Source organism: Rattus rattus, chromosome 8 (assembly GCF_011064425.1).
Source record: "Rattus rattus isolate New Zealand chromosome 8, Rrattus_CSIRO_v1, whole genome shotgun sequence".
Taxonomy (NCBI): Eukaryota; Metazoa; Chordata; class Mammalia; order Rodentia; family Muridae; genus Rattus; species Rattus rattus.
The window spans coordinates 20,183,356-20,198,091 of record NC_046161.1 but is presented as its reverse complement, the minus strand read 5'-3'; the positions used below and the strand labels follow the sequence as shown (position 1 = coordinate 20,198,091).

Genomic DNA, 14,736 nt, shown 5'->3' with positions numbered 1-14,736 from the left:
TGAAGAACTGACTTTGTTCTGTCCCGGAACTCATGTCAAAGTAGAGGAGAGGAACAACTGGACAAAGTTTCCCTCTGCCCTCCACATGCCTGTACCCTCTTTACTACTACTAGTAATAATAAGTAAAATAAAAACTAAAAATGTCTTCTTTGGCAAAAGCAACTTAAGGAAGAAAGGTTCTCGTCTCTAACTATAACAGTTCCTTGACATGAGACAGCTGGGCACACTGTATCCATAGTCAAGTAGCAGAGGCCAGTAAATGCTTGCACGCAGTGCTTTGCTCGCTGGCTTTGTTCTGTACTCTGTAAGCTCCTCTACCCGGAGAATGGTTCTACCTACAGTTATGGTGGTCCTCCCACACGAATTAACATAGCCAAGATCTCCCACACGAATTAACATAGCCAAGACCACACGTACACATACACTCCCAGGTAATTGTAAATTCTGTCAGGTTAGCAATCAACACTGACCCTCACATGTGACAGTATTTTTGCCAGTACACATTCTGGTTTGATGTCCTGGTACAGTATCTTTTTTGATTTCCCTCTTCAACCATCCCTGACAAGTAATTTCCCAAGCCCCAGTCCCTGACCTTCTCTACATGACTGTGTTGGGGCATTAATGTGTATCTCTGCTCCTAGGCCCAGGGCAAGCCTCAGCTTTGTACTTCTTTCTGGTGCTCTTACGGGACTGTTCTTGTTCAGGTCCTGTTGTGATTTACACCGAGATGAGCATGTCTGAGACCTGTCTTCTTCCCTCCTAAGTACGCTCTTTTCTTTATCTCTGTATCATTTGCATCTGCGACTTCACTTTGGGAAGGTTTTTGTTTATTTTTAAATGTATTGCACAATGCTGCAAGTCTTCCTAACAATGGTTCTAACATTATAAAGTCTTTTCTTTCCATTTATAAACTTACCATGCAGCAGATCGTTGTTCCCGTCAGTTGACTTTCTTTGGAGCTGAGCTAATTTGTATGCACTACCCACATTTGTTTTTTTTTCCGTGACAATAAAGTTCTCTGGCCTTTTAATTTTTAAATTGAAAGTTAAAGTTTAAAACTCTTGAGTTGAGTGGAAAGTGAAGTGCAGGTGCTGGCTAGGCGGGAAGAGTAGACATAAGGGCCATGTGCAGTGCATGGCGGTAAAACAGTGTCAGCCATGCGAGACGGAAAGCCTCTGGTGGGATGAGTGAGGCCTCGTGAGGGGCTTTTCTGCTGTAACTGACAACGTTCAGTCAGCTCCGATGTGCAGGCTCACTGTGATCTCGGCACTTGGACCTTAAAAGAATTGCTACACAGTGCAAAGGGTAATTTTCTGACAAAACAAACCACAGCTTCCTAAAATGAGGTTTGTGCTCCCATATGAGGTCATGTAACTGAATATGAGGCTCCCAAAATATTGGAGAACAGTAAAAAGGTTTCTGAGTGAACAGCAACCAAAGCTTAATTCAAAGCCAAACACACATTGAGTCCAAGGTGTTCTGGCGGCACCTGCCCTTGTGTCTGTCACACAGCGTCATGCAGCCTTGGTTCTGAGTCCACATGCAGTTTACGCTGTGCATGCTGTTGCCACACACAGTGCTGATGACTGAAACGGGCAGGCTAAGATGCAGGTTATGAGTGATGAATGATATGTTCTTACATCGTGTACGGTCTTCTGTTCTTACAGATATGTATGCCTTACAGAAAATGAAGACTTAAGATTGTCTCATCATTCTTCAGCATGTAAAGCTCATATTAGTCTATCCCTGGGTTATTTGTGTTAAAACTCGAGAATTGATGTTTGAGTTTCTTACTTTAGTTTCCTTTTAAAAAAAAAAATGTTAAGCCAAGGAGATGGCTGAACAGGTAAAAAGCACTTGCTCGTAAAGCTTCAACTTGAGTTTAGATCCCTTGAACCAATGTAACATAATAGTATGTGTCTATGGTGTGAGATGTGGGACAGAGGCAGGAGAATTCCCCAGAAGCTCAAGAGTCCATAGCCTGGAATATTCAGTGCAGCAGCAAGGAAGAGAGAGTGTGCATCAAGGTAGGTCGAGGTGAGGAGGGCCAGACCCAAGGTTGTCCTCTGACCTCCATACACAGAGTACAGCACTCGCGAGGACAGTGACACACGCACAAATAAACGAGTGAGTATTTTGGAGGCCTGGTTCATGACTCGGTGTTTAAGAGCATTTGCGGCTCTTTCAGATGACCCAGGTTCAGGTCCCAGCACCCACGTCAGGTAGCTCAGAACCTTCTGGAATTCCAGCTTCGAGGAAATCCAGTACCTTCTGGCTTCATCAGGTACTTGGACATACAGGACATGTACACATGTAGCCTGCACACGTAAATGAAAATAAATCTTAAAACTAATAATAATTATTAATCATTGATTTTTGTTGTTAAATGAATTTTGGCTTGGGATTAGGAAAGAATTTCCAACAACTTCTGAAATGGCCCTAAGCATATTTCTGCATGCAGAATCTTAGTCTGCATTGACTGTTACCAAGTCAAAATATTGGTCAATTCCGGAAAATGTTGAAGGTGTTCTACCTAAGGTTTGGCCAACCCTGTGACATGTTGTCATCTGTGAAGTTCACAATTGAGAACCGTGTAATCAAATTGAAAAAAAACCTCATGTTTTAAGTATGTTACCATTTTTGTGTTGGGCTGCATTCATAGCTGTCCTCAACCACACGGGGCACCCGTGGACTACAGGATGAGCTTAAGGATACTACCTATGTCTTAGAGTATCACACCTCAGCCACAAACTATGTAGAAATAAACAAACAGACCTCGTTATGCAAATTATTATTGATCTTTAATAAGCGATAGATCATCTATGATTTCTTTAGATAAATTTATTATTTATTGGGAAGTGTTTGTGTATATATTTTATATAACTATGTGACTGGGGTTGTGTAAACATCAATGATAAGGGTCGTAAGAAGGAAGCTAGAGAAGTGGAGGGCAGGCACAAGCTCATGATGAAATACATGCTTTAGGAGACACATGCCGTGCACAGGGAATATGCACAATGAAATTTAAAGAAAAAAGGCAGGCGGTGTAGTTCAGTTCATAGAGGAATTGCCTACGCACACACAAGGGCCAGGATTCAGTCCCTGGGCACTCATAAATAGAGCATGGACACACACCTCCGTTCTGAGCACCAGGGAGTGAAGGCAGAAAGACCAGAAGTTCAGGGCCATCCTCACTACATAGCCAGTTCAAGGCAGCTTGGACTAGAAACTATTTGAATGAGTGAATATTGCCAGTGAGAAAAGCTTAAGAAGTCTAATGTAGGCTGGTAGTTTCTGGGTTGAAGACAGAACCCACTAACATGTGATTATGTTAGCGGACAGCCGTAATACATACTGTGTGAGTAGGAGATGAGCTCTGTGTCCCACACTGATGTAATCTAAAAGCTTTGAGGACGAAGAGAAGGCTTCGACAGTGTTAATGTAAGCCATGCAAAATGGAAGTAAAAGACACTGAAAATTGAGTTCTCTTGCCACTTACATTTTTCACCTGTGGTTTCTGGCCATTTTAATTCTTTTATTACAGTTTTATTTACTTATTTGTGTGCGCGCATGTGAGTCCTGAGGATCAAAGCTTGACAGCGTGTGCTTTACCCACCTAGCATCTATCTCGTCAGTTTAGATGGTCAGCTAACAGCCAGTGTTTAAGTTTTCACTTCAGGGATTATCTCTTTGTCATTTCTTGAATAGTAAGAAAGACAATTAAGCCCCCTTACTGCTTTCCTATGCTCTCTAAGGCCCAGTTGGTGGATCTGCGGTCTGAACTGACTGAGACTCAGGCAGAGAAAGTTGTCCTGGAGAAGGAAGTGCACGACCAGCTCCTCCAGCTGCATTCCACTCAGCTTCAGCTTCATGCCAAGACTGGCCAAAGCGTTGACTCTGGTGCCATTAAGGCAAAATTGGTAAGTAAAGCCGGAAGTGCGCCTGTGTGTTGGGTGGAAAGGTGACTTCTAACGGAGTTACAGTTATAAACAGTGATCACGGTGAGAATTGAGGCAGTAGGAAGTTTATGGTCATATTCACCATAGCGTCTGATCAGCTCAATACCACCTGGTAGAATAGAAAGTGCTCTATTTTCAAGTATGTGTAAATATATTTAAAGGTTATTAAAGATATAACATAAACAAGGTTTTGTTCTGCCATCTGTTAGGGTTAAATTCAGTTGCCGTAGCAGAAATGCTAAGTAGCATTGAGATTGTTCTTGAATAATAGTTTTGTTGGTTTTTTCCTCAACTGACCCCGAGACAGGCATCTCAAGACTGATGCAGCCACTCTGTCTGTCCTAGAAGTTAGGTTCTTGTTTGTTTGTGTTCTGCCATTTTTTGCAGATGAGTCCCAGCCTTAGGATTTCCTCATGTCTGTGTCTAGTTAGAAGTAGGAAGAATGTAAAGAGGGACAGAACAGTTCTTCTCAACTGTTGCCTTTGGAAACAAGGTTCACTCACTAAATCTCCTTAGTCATTTTTGTCAGCCCCTCATTCACGTAGGCCTAGCTATGTGTCAGTCCGTACAACTTAGTAAAATTGGAGTGCTGATAATACAGAGAAGGGGACAGTGTAGTTAAAGCCACCAAGTGTCTTAGCTCTCAGTAGTGTAAGCATTTCTGCTGCGACTGAGCATTACGTAACGTCTGCATATGTCATTATGGGTTCCCTCTAGTTAGCCATAGCCATCTCAATTAAAACTATTTAAGTAGAAAACAAACTGCAAGGCTTGTTTCAATTCAACCTATGGATTGAGTGTAGTCTGTGTGCCAGACATTTAGCTACATATGTGACGTCAGCAGTAAGAGAGAAGGCTTAGGAGAGACAGGCAGGAGCTGCCTGTAGGGCATGTGTCAGTTTTCCTCAGTTGCTCTTCATTGTGTTGAGAGCTTTCACACACTGACGCGTTGGACTCGACTTCCGCACTCAAATCCTCCTGAGGACCTCATCGCCTGAGGGGCCATGGATCTGTGTCAGCGGACGCTGAGACAAGCTATGTGAGAGTAACATTGAGAGGCATTTCACATCTTCATTAGAAAGGAGCTCCTTAACTTTCAGTAGGTGCTTTATACAAACAAATATTGGGCCAAATGTACTGACTAATTTTAACTTTAAATTTTTAGGTTAATATTATCACTGTTGTTTCTAGATTTGCAAATATATTAGTAATAATGAGCTTTACCCAACTGATACTCAATATGTGGAAATTTTCCTTGTAATGATAATACCACTAGATAATTTGTTTGTTTGATGGTTTTCTAATATAAAACTTTTTTCTTGTATCTGAAGTCTGTTCACTCTGTGGAGGATCTGGTAAGTCTGTCATTTCTCTTGCTTAAATGTGTCCTGTTGAAATGCTCTGGTGTTTTATGTATTAGCTGTTGTCACACTTTGTATTTGGAAGTGATGTTAATGCTGGTTTTCAGGGTTCAGATACCTGAAAAGGGGGTGCCCGTTGTGCTTGTCTCACCCACCGCATGTGCCTAAAGACTTCATCATTTGTGACTTACAGCCATTATTTGCAGAGCCCATCAACTTTTGAGACTTGTAACTTGCTCCCACTTATACTTTGGCAAAAATATCCACATGAGGGTATCCAGATCGTATTAAACAGACCTGGTTCTTGCCCCTTCAGGTTTCTGTTTGAACTTGTTCCCATTACGAGAGTGTGCGTGCAGACTCCCTCATCTAGTGCATGTGTTAGGACCTCTCGGTGGGTGTGAACATGATTGTGTAGTCTTAAAAGCACTGGGTTCCCAATGTTCTCTCAGAAATCATTTCAGACAATAACAATATATGAATTATTAGTGTATTTCCCATCTTCCCAAGCTAATCAAATTCCAATGACTTCGCACTTCACCACTTCTGAAGATTCGTCAGTCTAAAACTTGAACTAAACTTGCTTATTACCTAAGAAAAAAAGGTTAACCAGGAAACAAACTTACAAATTATCTTTAAATCTTAAAGTAGTTTTCTTCAGTTGCCTTAGTCGCACTCTTGTTTGCATACTTTTTACTTAGATTTATTATGTACAGTGTTCTGTCTGCATGTCTGTCTGCATGCCAGAAGCGAGGGCACCAGCTCTCATTGTAGATGGCCACACCACTTGGTTGCTCTTAACCTCTGAGCCATCTCTCCAGCCCAACATTTTTTCCCCTTGGACTCACAGAGCTCTCCCTGCCTCTGCCCCCTGCGTGGTAAGGTTAAAGGTGTGTGTGTCACTATGGCTGGTTTGCTTCATGTGTTAGTTGCAAGTTTCAGCAACTGTCAGAGTCTTTAGGAGTCTGAATTATTAGAAGGGCGTGGTGGCCTCATAAGCATCTGAGATTTCATTAGCTAGCTCAGTACCGTAATGTTTCTGTATCTGTACACCAAGAGATCTTGACTTCAGGCTGGGAGTGAATAGAGTGGATAGAGCCTGTGAAGTAAGGGGGGAGGGGGGAGGGAGAAAAGGAGGGAGGGAGGGAGGGGGAGAGAGAGAGGAGAGAGAGAGAGAGAGAGAGAGAGAGAGAGAGAGAGAGAGAGAGAGAGAGAACACATAAATGTATATATGAAAATATAACCATATTTTCCTAAGGTCTGGATTTCTGTAGGTCAGTAAGTCAGCAAGGGCAGGCTGATGAGGATAAATGCTAGAGTGATGGGTTTGGTTGGTTTTGATTCAGAAGTAATACCTGTGGGGCCTCTATTCAACTCTCAGAAGAGGTGTACTTGGCCACATGTAGTATACATGTGATTTGGGATTTGCCTTTCTTTGGGCAAGACTTTGTGCCTTCCATTTTGCGCTCTGCTTTGACTTGAAGCTGCCCATTTTATACTTGGATCCTGAACGCATGGTCTGAGAGCATAAGCACACTGTATAAAATCAGAGAGAACATTTACTTCTTAGAACTCACAGTAGGAATGGAATGGTGATGATCCTGGGAGTATGACCTCTACTATCTGTATTGTCACATAGAAGGCTCCTTTTATGAGGGCTGAAAATGGATGACTATGTTACTTCATAGGCAGCAAAAGGAAGATGTTCTTCCTAGAAAAGTCAAACTCTAACATAGTAACTACAGGTTCTCCACGCATGGCAGTACCGTGTTTTCTGAAAGCGTAGAATGGAACAGTGAGATGGTCCAGTGGGTAACGCTGACCTGGAACTCTGTGTAGCCAAGGTCACTAGGAACTTAGGATCCTCCCCCTTCAGCCTCCTGAGTGCTAGTCTTGCAGTTATGAGCTGCTACATGTGGCTTATCATTTTTACATTAGTCTGGTTTCTTCAGTCATTTGTAGAAAGTATACTCAGTGTCTTCCTGCTTAAAGAAGATTGGTCCAGCTTCTCTCAATGTCAGTAAACATGGCGTGCAGCTCTCCAAAGGAAGGCCCAAGACATTGTTTTCCTAGTTTTAAAGAAGGAAATCCAGCTGGGCATTTGTTTTCTATATCTGTAATCCTAGCACACAAGAGATAGATGCAGGATTGCAGGTTCTGGGCTAGCCTGAGCTACATAATGAGTCATAGGCCAGCCTGAGATATCTGCCAAGGCTTTATCTCCAAAACAAAGAATTATCCTGTAAAGAGATGGCTTAGCAGTTAAGGAACACTTGCTGTCCCTCCAGAGGACCCGGCATCCCCATCAGCCTGCTCACAGCTACCTGTGACTGCAGCTCAAGGGCCTGAATCTGTTTTCTGGCTTCCATGGACAGCCCACACACAGTGTGGTACTCAGACTCAAGGTGATACTAGAGAAGGTAACATGCCATTGCCTTTCCTCACAGACTTCGGGAGATCAAGACCTGATGATCAGTTCCCAGTAAAACACACACACACACACACACACACACACACACACACACACACACACACACACACACACAACAAAAAAAAACAAAGAACTAGACCCGGCCATTGTATTCCAACCCTATTTCCCATGTTTTCATTGTTTGTATTATATGCTGAGCTTATGTGTCTAAGAATCCGGTTATAGAATCATAAAGACATTGTCATAACATTATCTTCTTAAAATTACAATAGGAAAGAGAACTTGAAGCAAATAAAACAGAAAAGGTAAAAGAAGCTCGGCTTGAAGCTGAAGTGAAGCTGCTGAGGAAAGAGAACGAGGCTCTTCGCAGGCACATAGCCGTTCTCCAGGCTGAAGTTTATGGGGCGAGGTTGGCCGCCAAGTACTTGGACAAGGAGCTGGCTGGCAGGTGTGTGAGCTTGGCTCTGCTTGTGGAGCCATGGTCCATCTTTTCCAACCCTTACTTTATACATAGCTCTGGGCTCAGCGCTGGCTTGACGTCGGCAGCATTGTTTAGTGCACACTTACTTATCCACACATACAAGCCGCTACTCACTTAAGCGAGACGCCTGACCCTCCTCGGAGAGTGCTTTTCTCTTGTCCCTGCCTTGACTCTGCAGCAGGCGATGCACGTGTAGCCAGCAGTAAGGACTTCGGTGGGTTTTTCTGGCCCCCTTTTTCTGGCTTTAATCTTGTTAGGTGAGTTAGACACAAACTTTGATGATGTGTTAGTATCAAATCATTTTATACTCATTTTAATATTCTATTAAAAATTGAGATGAAGCAAAGTTTTTTTTTAATTCTTAGATTTTTAGATTTTACATGGGTGAGTGTTTTGCGTGTATGCTGTGTATACACCTTGTATATTCGGTGCCTTCGGAGGTCAGAGGAGGGGGTGAGATCCTCTGAAACACAACCTATGAGTTACAGATGGTTGTGAGTCATCATGTGGGTGCTGGGAACCGAACCTGGGTCTTCCCCAAGAGCTTCAAGTGCTCCTAACCACTGAGCCATCTCCAGCCATGAAGCAAATAACTTTTATCATTTTAAAATACAAATTTTCTGATGCTTTTGTTTTTAATGTGGTCAGTGTTATCTAACTGCTTCTCTTTAATTGTGCACTGGATTCACTTATGCAAGAGGTAAAACATGTTGCCATTAATCTCAATACAATTGTTTGCTTAGATATGCTTAAATTAAGTATATAAAGGAGTTCTCATTTATTTCTTTTTAAAAATGTTTAGCTTTTTTTCCCTTAAAAGATATCTGTCCCTTTCAGGACCTAAGTATTAGTTTTGTTATCAATTAAAATATTATAAAATACAGCTGTTGAATACAGCTACGTGTTAGTAATTCTTTTGAATTATCTCAAATATATAAGCTTAATCTAAACTACTCTCTCTTACTCATGTGAAGGGTCCAACAAATACAGTTACTGGGACGGGATATGAAGGGACCTGCTCATGACAAGCTCTGGAACCAGTTAGAAGCTGAAATACATTTGCATCGCCACAAAACAGTCATCCGAGCCTGCAGAGGACGCCAGGACCTGAAGCGGCCCATGCAGGCACCCCCAGGCCACGTATGTCCCTGCTGCCTTCCCCTCAGCCTCTTCCTGCCGTCATCTTCTCCTCTCTGCTCTTTCTTTCCTTCCTTAGTATTGGACGCTTTTATTTAATGAGGGGAAGGGGAATTTGGCTTGATTACAGTAGTTACATACCTAAAAGGTTCAGTTACCCAAGGAATGTCGGTTGTTTTTCAGAGTTTTCTGAGAGTGGTGTTTCGTTGAACAGCCCTATACAGCAAATACATATGGCTGGACTTCAGATCATATTTCAGATTTCCCTGTATCATGGTTGAGTGTGCTTAAATTTATTATAAACTTACCTGTGGTAAGTTGTATTTGGGAGAAGTTGTCAAAGGAATTTTTGGTACCTACCTCCAAACACAGAGTCTGAAATAACATTTACATTTATTTGGCCTTCAATTAGGATAGAATCTGAAATCTGTCCAGTTTTCCGTTCCATAGCCAGCACTGTCTAGGAGCTTAGGTAAATCCTTATTAGATAATACAGACTTTAACGATAGCAGTTTAACATACGAAGCAGACTTTCCCCCAGGGGGCCACATATTTTAATACCAGTTGAACATGGCCTCTGTGTTAGTTACTGTTGTTCTGCCGCTGTGGTGAAGCACTATGTTCAAAAGGAAGCATTTGACGGGCTTGGTCAGTTTCAGAGGGTGAGTCTATGGCGAGCACGATGGGGAGCACGATGGCGAGCAGGCAGGCATGGCACTGGAACAGCTAAGAGCTTACATCCTGACCTACAGACAGCAATCAGAGAGCAAGCAAGAGGCCACACCTCCTAATACAGTCTACCTACTGGGAACCAAGCATTCAAATACACAAGCCATTCTCATTCAAACTACCCCAGCTATAGACAGTAGAATAATCTATTGCCTCCACTAATGTTATTATCAGAAGAATAATAGCATAGAGTGAGGAACAGGGTCAGAGTGCATAGATAGGTCTCTGATTCTAGAGCCCAATGCTCATATTAACTGTGAGGTCCCGTAAGTCTGGGAACTAGGCTATGGGGGACACAGTAGTTGGTATGGCAGCGTATCAGAGTGACAAAGAATACTCAAATAGCTTTGTGACATCAGCTAACTAGTCGGCTAGAAGCCAGAGAGCAGAGTTATTTTTACATTAAATACGGAGTCTTAAGTTACTTTGGTAGTTATGAGCCTTTAAATAAAATAGTGAGCACAGTAGTGTGGTATTATGCCGGCTGCCTCAGTCAGAGAGACAGTGGTGATCCACGGAAAAAAAATGAGAAAGGCTTGAGAAGTAACAGTGGGAAGTAAATGGGGAGAATTGATTGAGGGCTTGACTGAGCTCAGCTCTTTACAGCCTACAGTTAAGGAAGTGAGAGCAGAGGAAGATTGGAGCTCTGCTTTGGCGAGCCACATGTACTTTGGCTTTTACTGATAAGGGAAGTACAGGAAAATGAAGGTCGGTGGGAGGAAAGAATGGCATCAGTCTAGACAGGCAGTGTTTGAGATTCAAAAGCGACGTGTAAGAAATCCATGCAGTTGGGTGTATGAATGGAGCTCAGGAAGGAAGTCTTGAGTGGAGAGATGATAGAGAAGCTGTATGGTTGAAATCATGGAAGGGGAGCCAAGGGAAGCGTGCACAAACTAACCAGGAGTAGGAAGGAAGGAGGGACTGTGCAGGAAGAGAGAATGTCACAGAGAAGACTCCTGGTACAGTCAGCTTAGATCACCTAAACAGAGGGACAAGGTGGGCTTCAAAGGGTGTTTATTGGCCCCTGTCAGCCTTATGCAGGGCTCTAGTACAATAGGGACTAAAAAAGTATTCACTGCATTCAGCAATATTTTTACAAGTGACCATAAAGAGAATTTCAGGCTAGGGACAAAGTCTTAATCACAGTGACCAAAGTAATGTGGGAGGCAAGGAAGTAAGTGTGGCAGATAAAGGGAGTGACTGACAAAGCAAGAAAGGTCGAGGGATGCTGGGGTTGGGCTCTGTTTTTTTGCTTGGTTTACTTTGGGTTTGGGGTGGGGTTTGTCAGGATCTTATCACTGGAAGATGCATAGAGTGTATTTGCTTGCTGAGTTGAAAAGGAGTTTAGTAGAAAGAAAAAGATCAAAGACACCAGAGGCAGCTGACAGGGGTCACTGCAGAGTTTGCTTGGCCTGCAAACAATCGTGGGTTTGAACTAAAAAAATTAAAAATAAAGCAAGGAAGTTCAAAGGGACAATTAATGGAATAAGGTACTTTAACAGGTAGATTGTAGAGCACTAGGGAATAAAAAGTAATTAATGTTCAAACTGATAAAAATTTATCAGTTCTAAAAATAACATTTATATAAATCCCAAAGGTATTTTCTAGTGAAGATACATGGTTACTACTTTATTACTTGAAGATACTTATTTATTACTTGAGTCCTGGTAATTTTATAATGTCTTACTATGCAAACATATATATTGACAAAAGGTGAAAAAAATCATCTATAAATTTTACCATATCAGCATTTTCATCTCACCTTTTAATTGCTGTAATATATATCTATACCAGGAGATTAATAATGGTTTCTAAAGGCAAGTTAGTAACATGAGTTCAGCTTGCTTTGTTACTTATTTAAATAATACTATTTTCTTTTTTTTTTTTATTGGATATTTTTATTTACATTTCAAATGTTATTCCCAGGGTTGGGATTTAGCTCACAAGGCCCTGGGTTCGGTCCCCAGCTCGGGGGGGGGGGATCAAATGTTATTCCCTTTCCCAGTTTCCCTCCATAAGTCCCCTCTCCCATCCCCTTCCCCAATGTTGCCCCTCCCCAACCACCCCATTTCCTGCCTCCCTACCCTGACATTCCCCCACACTCGGTGGGGGGGGGGGTGTGCAGCCTTGGCAGGACCAAGGGCTTATCCCATTGGTCCCCAACAAGGCCATCCTCTGCTACATATGGAGCTGGAGCCATGGGTCAGTCCATATATACTCTTTGGGTAGTGGTTTAGTTCCTGGGAGATCTGGTTGGTTAGTATTGTTGTTCTTATGGGGTTGCAAGCCCCTTCAGCTCCTTCAAACCTTTATCTAACTCCGCCAATGGGGACCCTACTCTCATTTCAATGGTTTGCTGCTAGCATTCGCCTCTATATTTGTCACGCTGTGGCTGAGCCTCTCAGGAGGCAGCTATATCAGGCTCCTGTCAGCATGCACTTCTTCACTTTGTCAATACTGTCTGGGTTTGGTGGCTGTATATATATGGGCTGGATCCCCAGGAGGGGCAGGCTCTGATGGCCATTCGATCAATCCTGCTCCAAATCCCTTCTATGAATACTTTTGTCCCCCCTTTAAGAAGAACTGAAGCATCTGCACTTGGGTTGTCCTTCTTCTTGAGTTTCATGTGGTCTGTGGATTGTACCCTGGGTAATTCAAACTTTTTATCAGTGAGTGCATACCATGTGTATTTTTCTGTGATTGGGTTACCTCACTCAGGATTATATTTTCTAGTTCCATCCATTTGCCTATGAATTTCATGAAGTCATTGTTTTTGATAGCTGAGTAGTACTCCATTGTGTAGATGTACCCTATTTTCTGTGTCCATTCCTCTGTTGAAGGGCATCTTGGTCCTTTCCAGTTTCTGGCTATTATAAAAAAGGCTGCTATGAACATAGTGGAGCATGTGTCTTTGTTGTATGTTGGAGCATCATTTATGATAAATGCAGAAGTTGTATAGCTGAGTCCTCAGGTAGTACAATGTCCAATTTTCTGAGGAATCTCAGACTGATTTCCAGAGTGGTTGTACCAGTTTGCAGTCCTACCAACAATGGAGGAGTATTCTCTTTCTCCACATCCTCGCCAGCATTTGTTGTCACCTAAGTTTTTGATCTTAGCCCTTCTGACTGGTATGAGGTGGAATCTCAGGGTTGTTTTGATTTGCATTTCCCTGATGACTAAGGATATTGAACATTTTTCTTTTAGGTGCTTCTCAGCCATTCGATATTCCTCAGCTAAGAATTCTTTGTTTAGCTCTGTTCCCCATTGTTTAATAGTGTTATTTGTCTCTCTGGAGTCTAACTTCTTGAGTTCTTTGTATATTTTGGATATTAGCCCTCTATCAGATGTAGGATTGGTAAAGATCTTTTCCCTATCTGTTGGTTGCTGTTTTGTCCTAATGACAGTGTCCTTTGCCTTACAGAAGCTTTGCAGTTTTATGAGATCCCATTTGTCGATTCTTGATCTTAGAGCATAAGCCATTGGTGTTTTGTTCAGGAAATTTTCCCAGTGCCCATGTGTTCAAGATGCTTCCCCCACTTTTTCTTCTATTAGTTTGAGTTTATCTGGTTTGATGTGGAGGTCCTTGATCCACTTGAACCTAAGCTTTGTACAGGGGCGATAAGAATGGATCAATTTGCATTCTTCTACACGCTGACCTCCAGTTGAAAATGCTGTCTTTTTTCCACTGGATTGTTTTAGCTCCTTTGTCAAAGAGCATAGGTGTGTGGGTTCAGTTCTGGGTCTTCAGTTCTGTTCCACTGATCTATTCTGCCTGTCTTTGTTCCAATATTATACAGTTTTTATTACTATTGCTCTGTAATACTGATTGAAGTCAGGGATAGTGATTCCCCTAGAAGTTCTTTTATTGTTGAGAATAGTTTTCACTATCCTGGGCTTTTTTGTTATTCCAAATGAATTTGCAAATTGCTCTCTAACTCTATAAAAAATTGAATTGGAATTTTGATGGGGATTGTCTTGAATATGTAGATTGCATTCAGCAAGATGGCCATCTTTACTGTATTAATCCTGCCAATCCATGAGCATGGAGGTCTTTCCATCTTCTGAGATCTTCGATTTCTTTCTTCAGAGACTTGCAGTTCTTGTCATACAGATCTTTCACTTGTTTGGATAGAGTCACACTGAGGTATTTTATGCTATTTGACTGTTGTGAAGGGTGTCGTTTCCCTAACTTCTTTCTCGGCTTGTTTCTCTTTTGTGTAGAGGAAGGCTAAAATAAATCAGTTATTTGAGTTATTTTTATGCCCAGCCACTTTGCTGAAAGTGTTTATCAGGTTTAGTAGTTCTCTGGTGGAACTTTTGGGATCACTTAAATATACTATCATATCATCTGCAAATAGTGATATTTTGACTTCTTCTTTTCCAATTTGTATCCCTTGATCTCCTTTTGTTGTCTGATTGCTCTGGCTAGAACTTCAAGAACTATATTGAATAAGTAGGGAGAGAGTGGGCAGCCTTGTCTAGTCCCTGATTTTAGTGGGATTGCTTCAAGTTTCTCTCCATTTAGTTTAATGTTAGCAACTGGTTTGCTGTATATGGCTTTTACTATGTTCAGGTATGGGCCTTGAATTCCTGCTCTTTCAAAAACTTTTACCATGAAGGGGTGTTGAATTTTGTCAA

General features: G+C 42.0%; 2 protein-coding genes across 3 annotated transcripts in view; one reads left to right on the top strand and one right to left on the bottom strand.

The window, feature by feature from the left end:
- The window catches only part of Npsr1 (neuropeptide S receptor 1), a 406,607-nt gene that overhangs the window by 136,355 nt on the left and 255,516 nt on the right, over window positions 1–14,736 (bottom strand). The gene's annotated exons all lie outside the window — the stretch shown is intronic.
- The window catches only part of LOC116908023 (Golgi-associated PDZ and coiled-coil motif-containing protein-like), a 41,766-nt gene that overhangs the window by 17,667 nt on the left and 9,363 nt on the right, over window positions 1–14,736 (top strand). Inside the window, 4 exon segments of the mRNA XM_032911285.1 lie at window positions 3,756–3,920; window positions 5,291–5,314; window positions 8,024–8,199; window positions 9,207–9,372. Coding sequence (XP_032767176.1) covers window positions 3,756–3,920; window positions 5,291–5,314; window positions 8,024–8,199; window positions 9,207–9,372 — 531 coding nt within the window.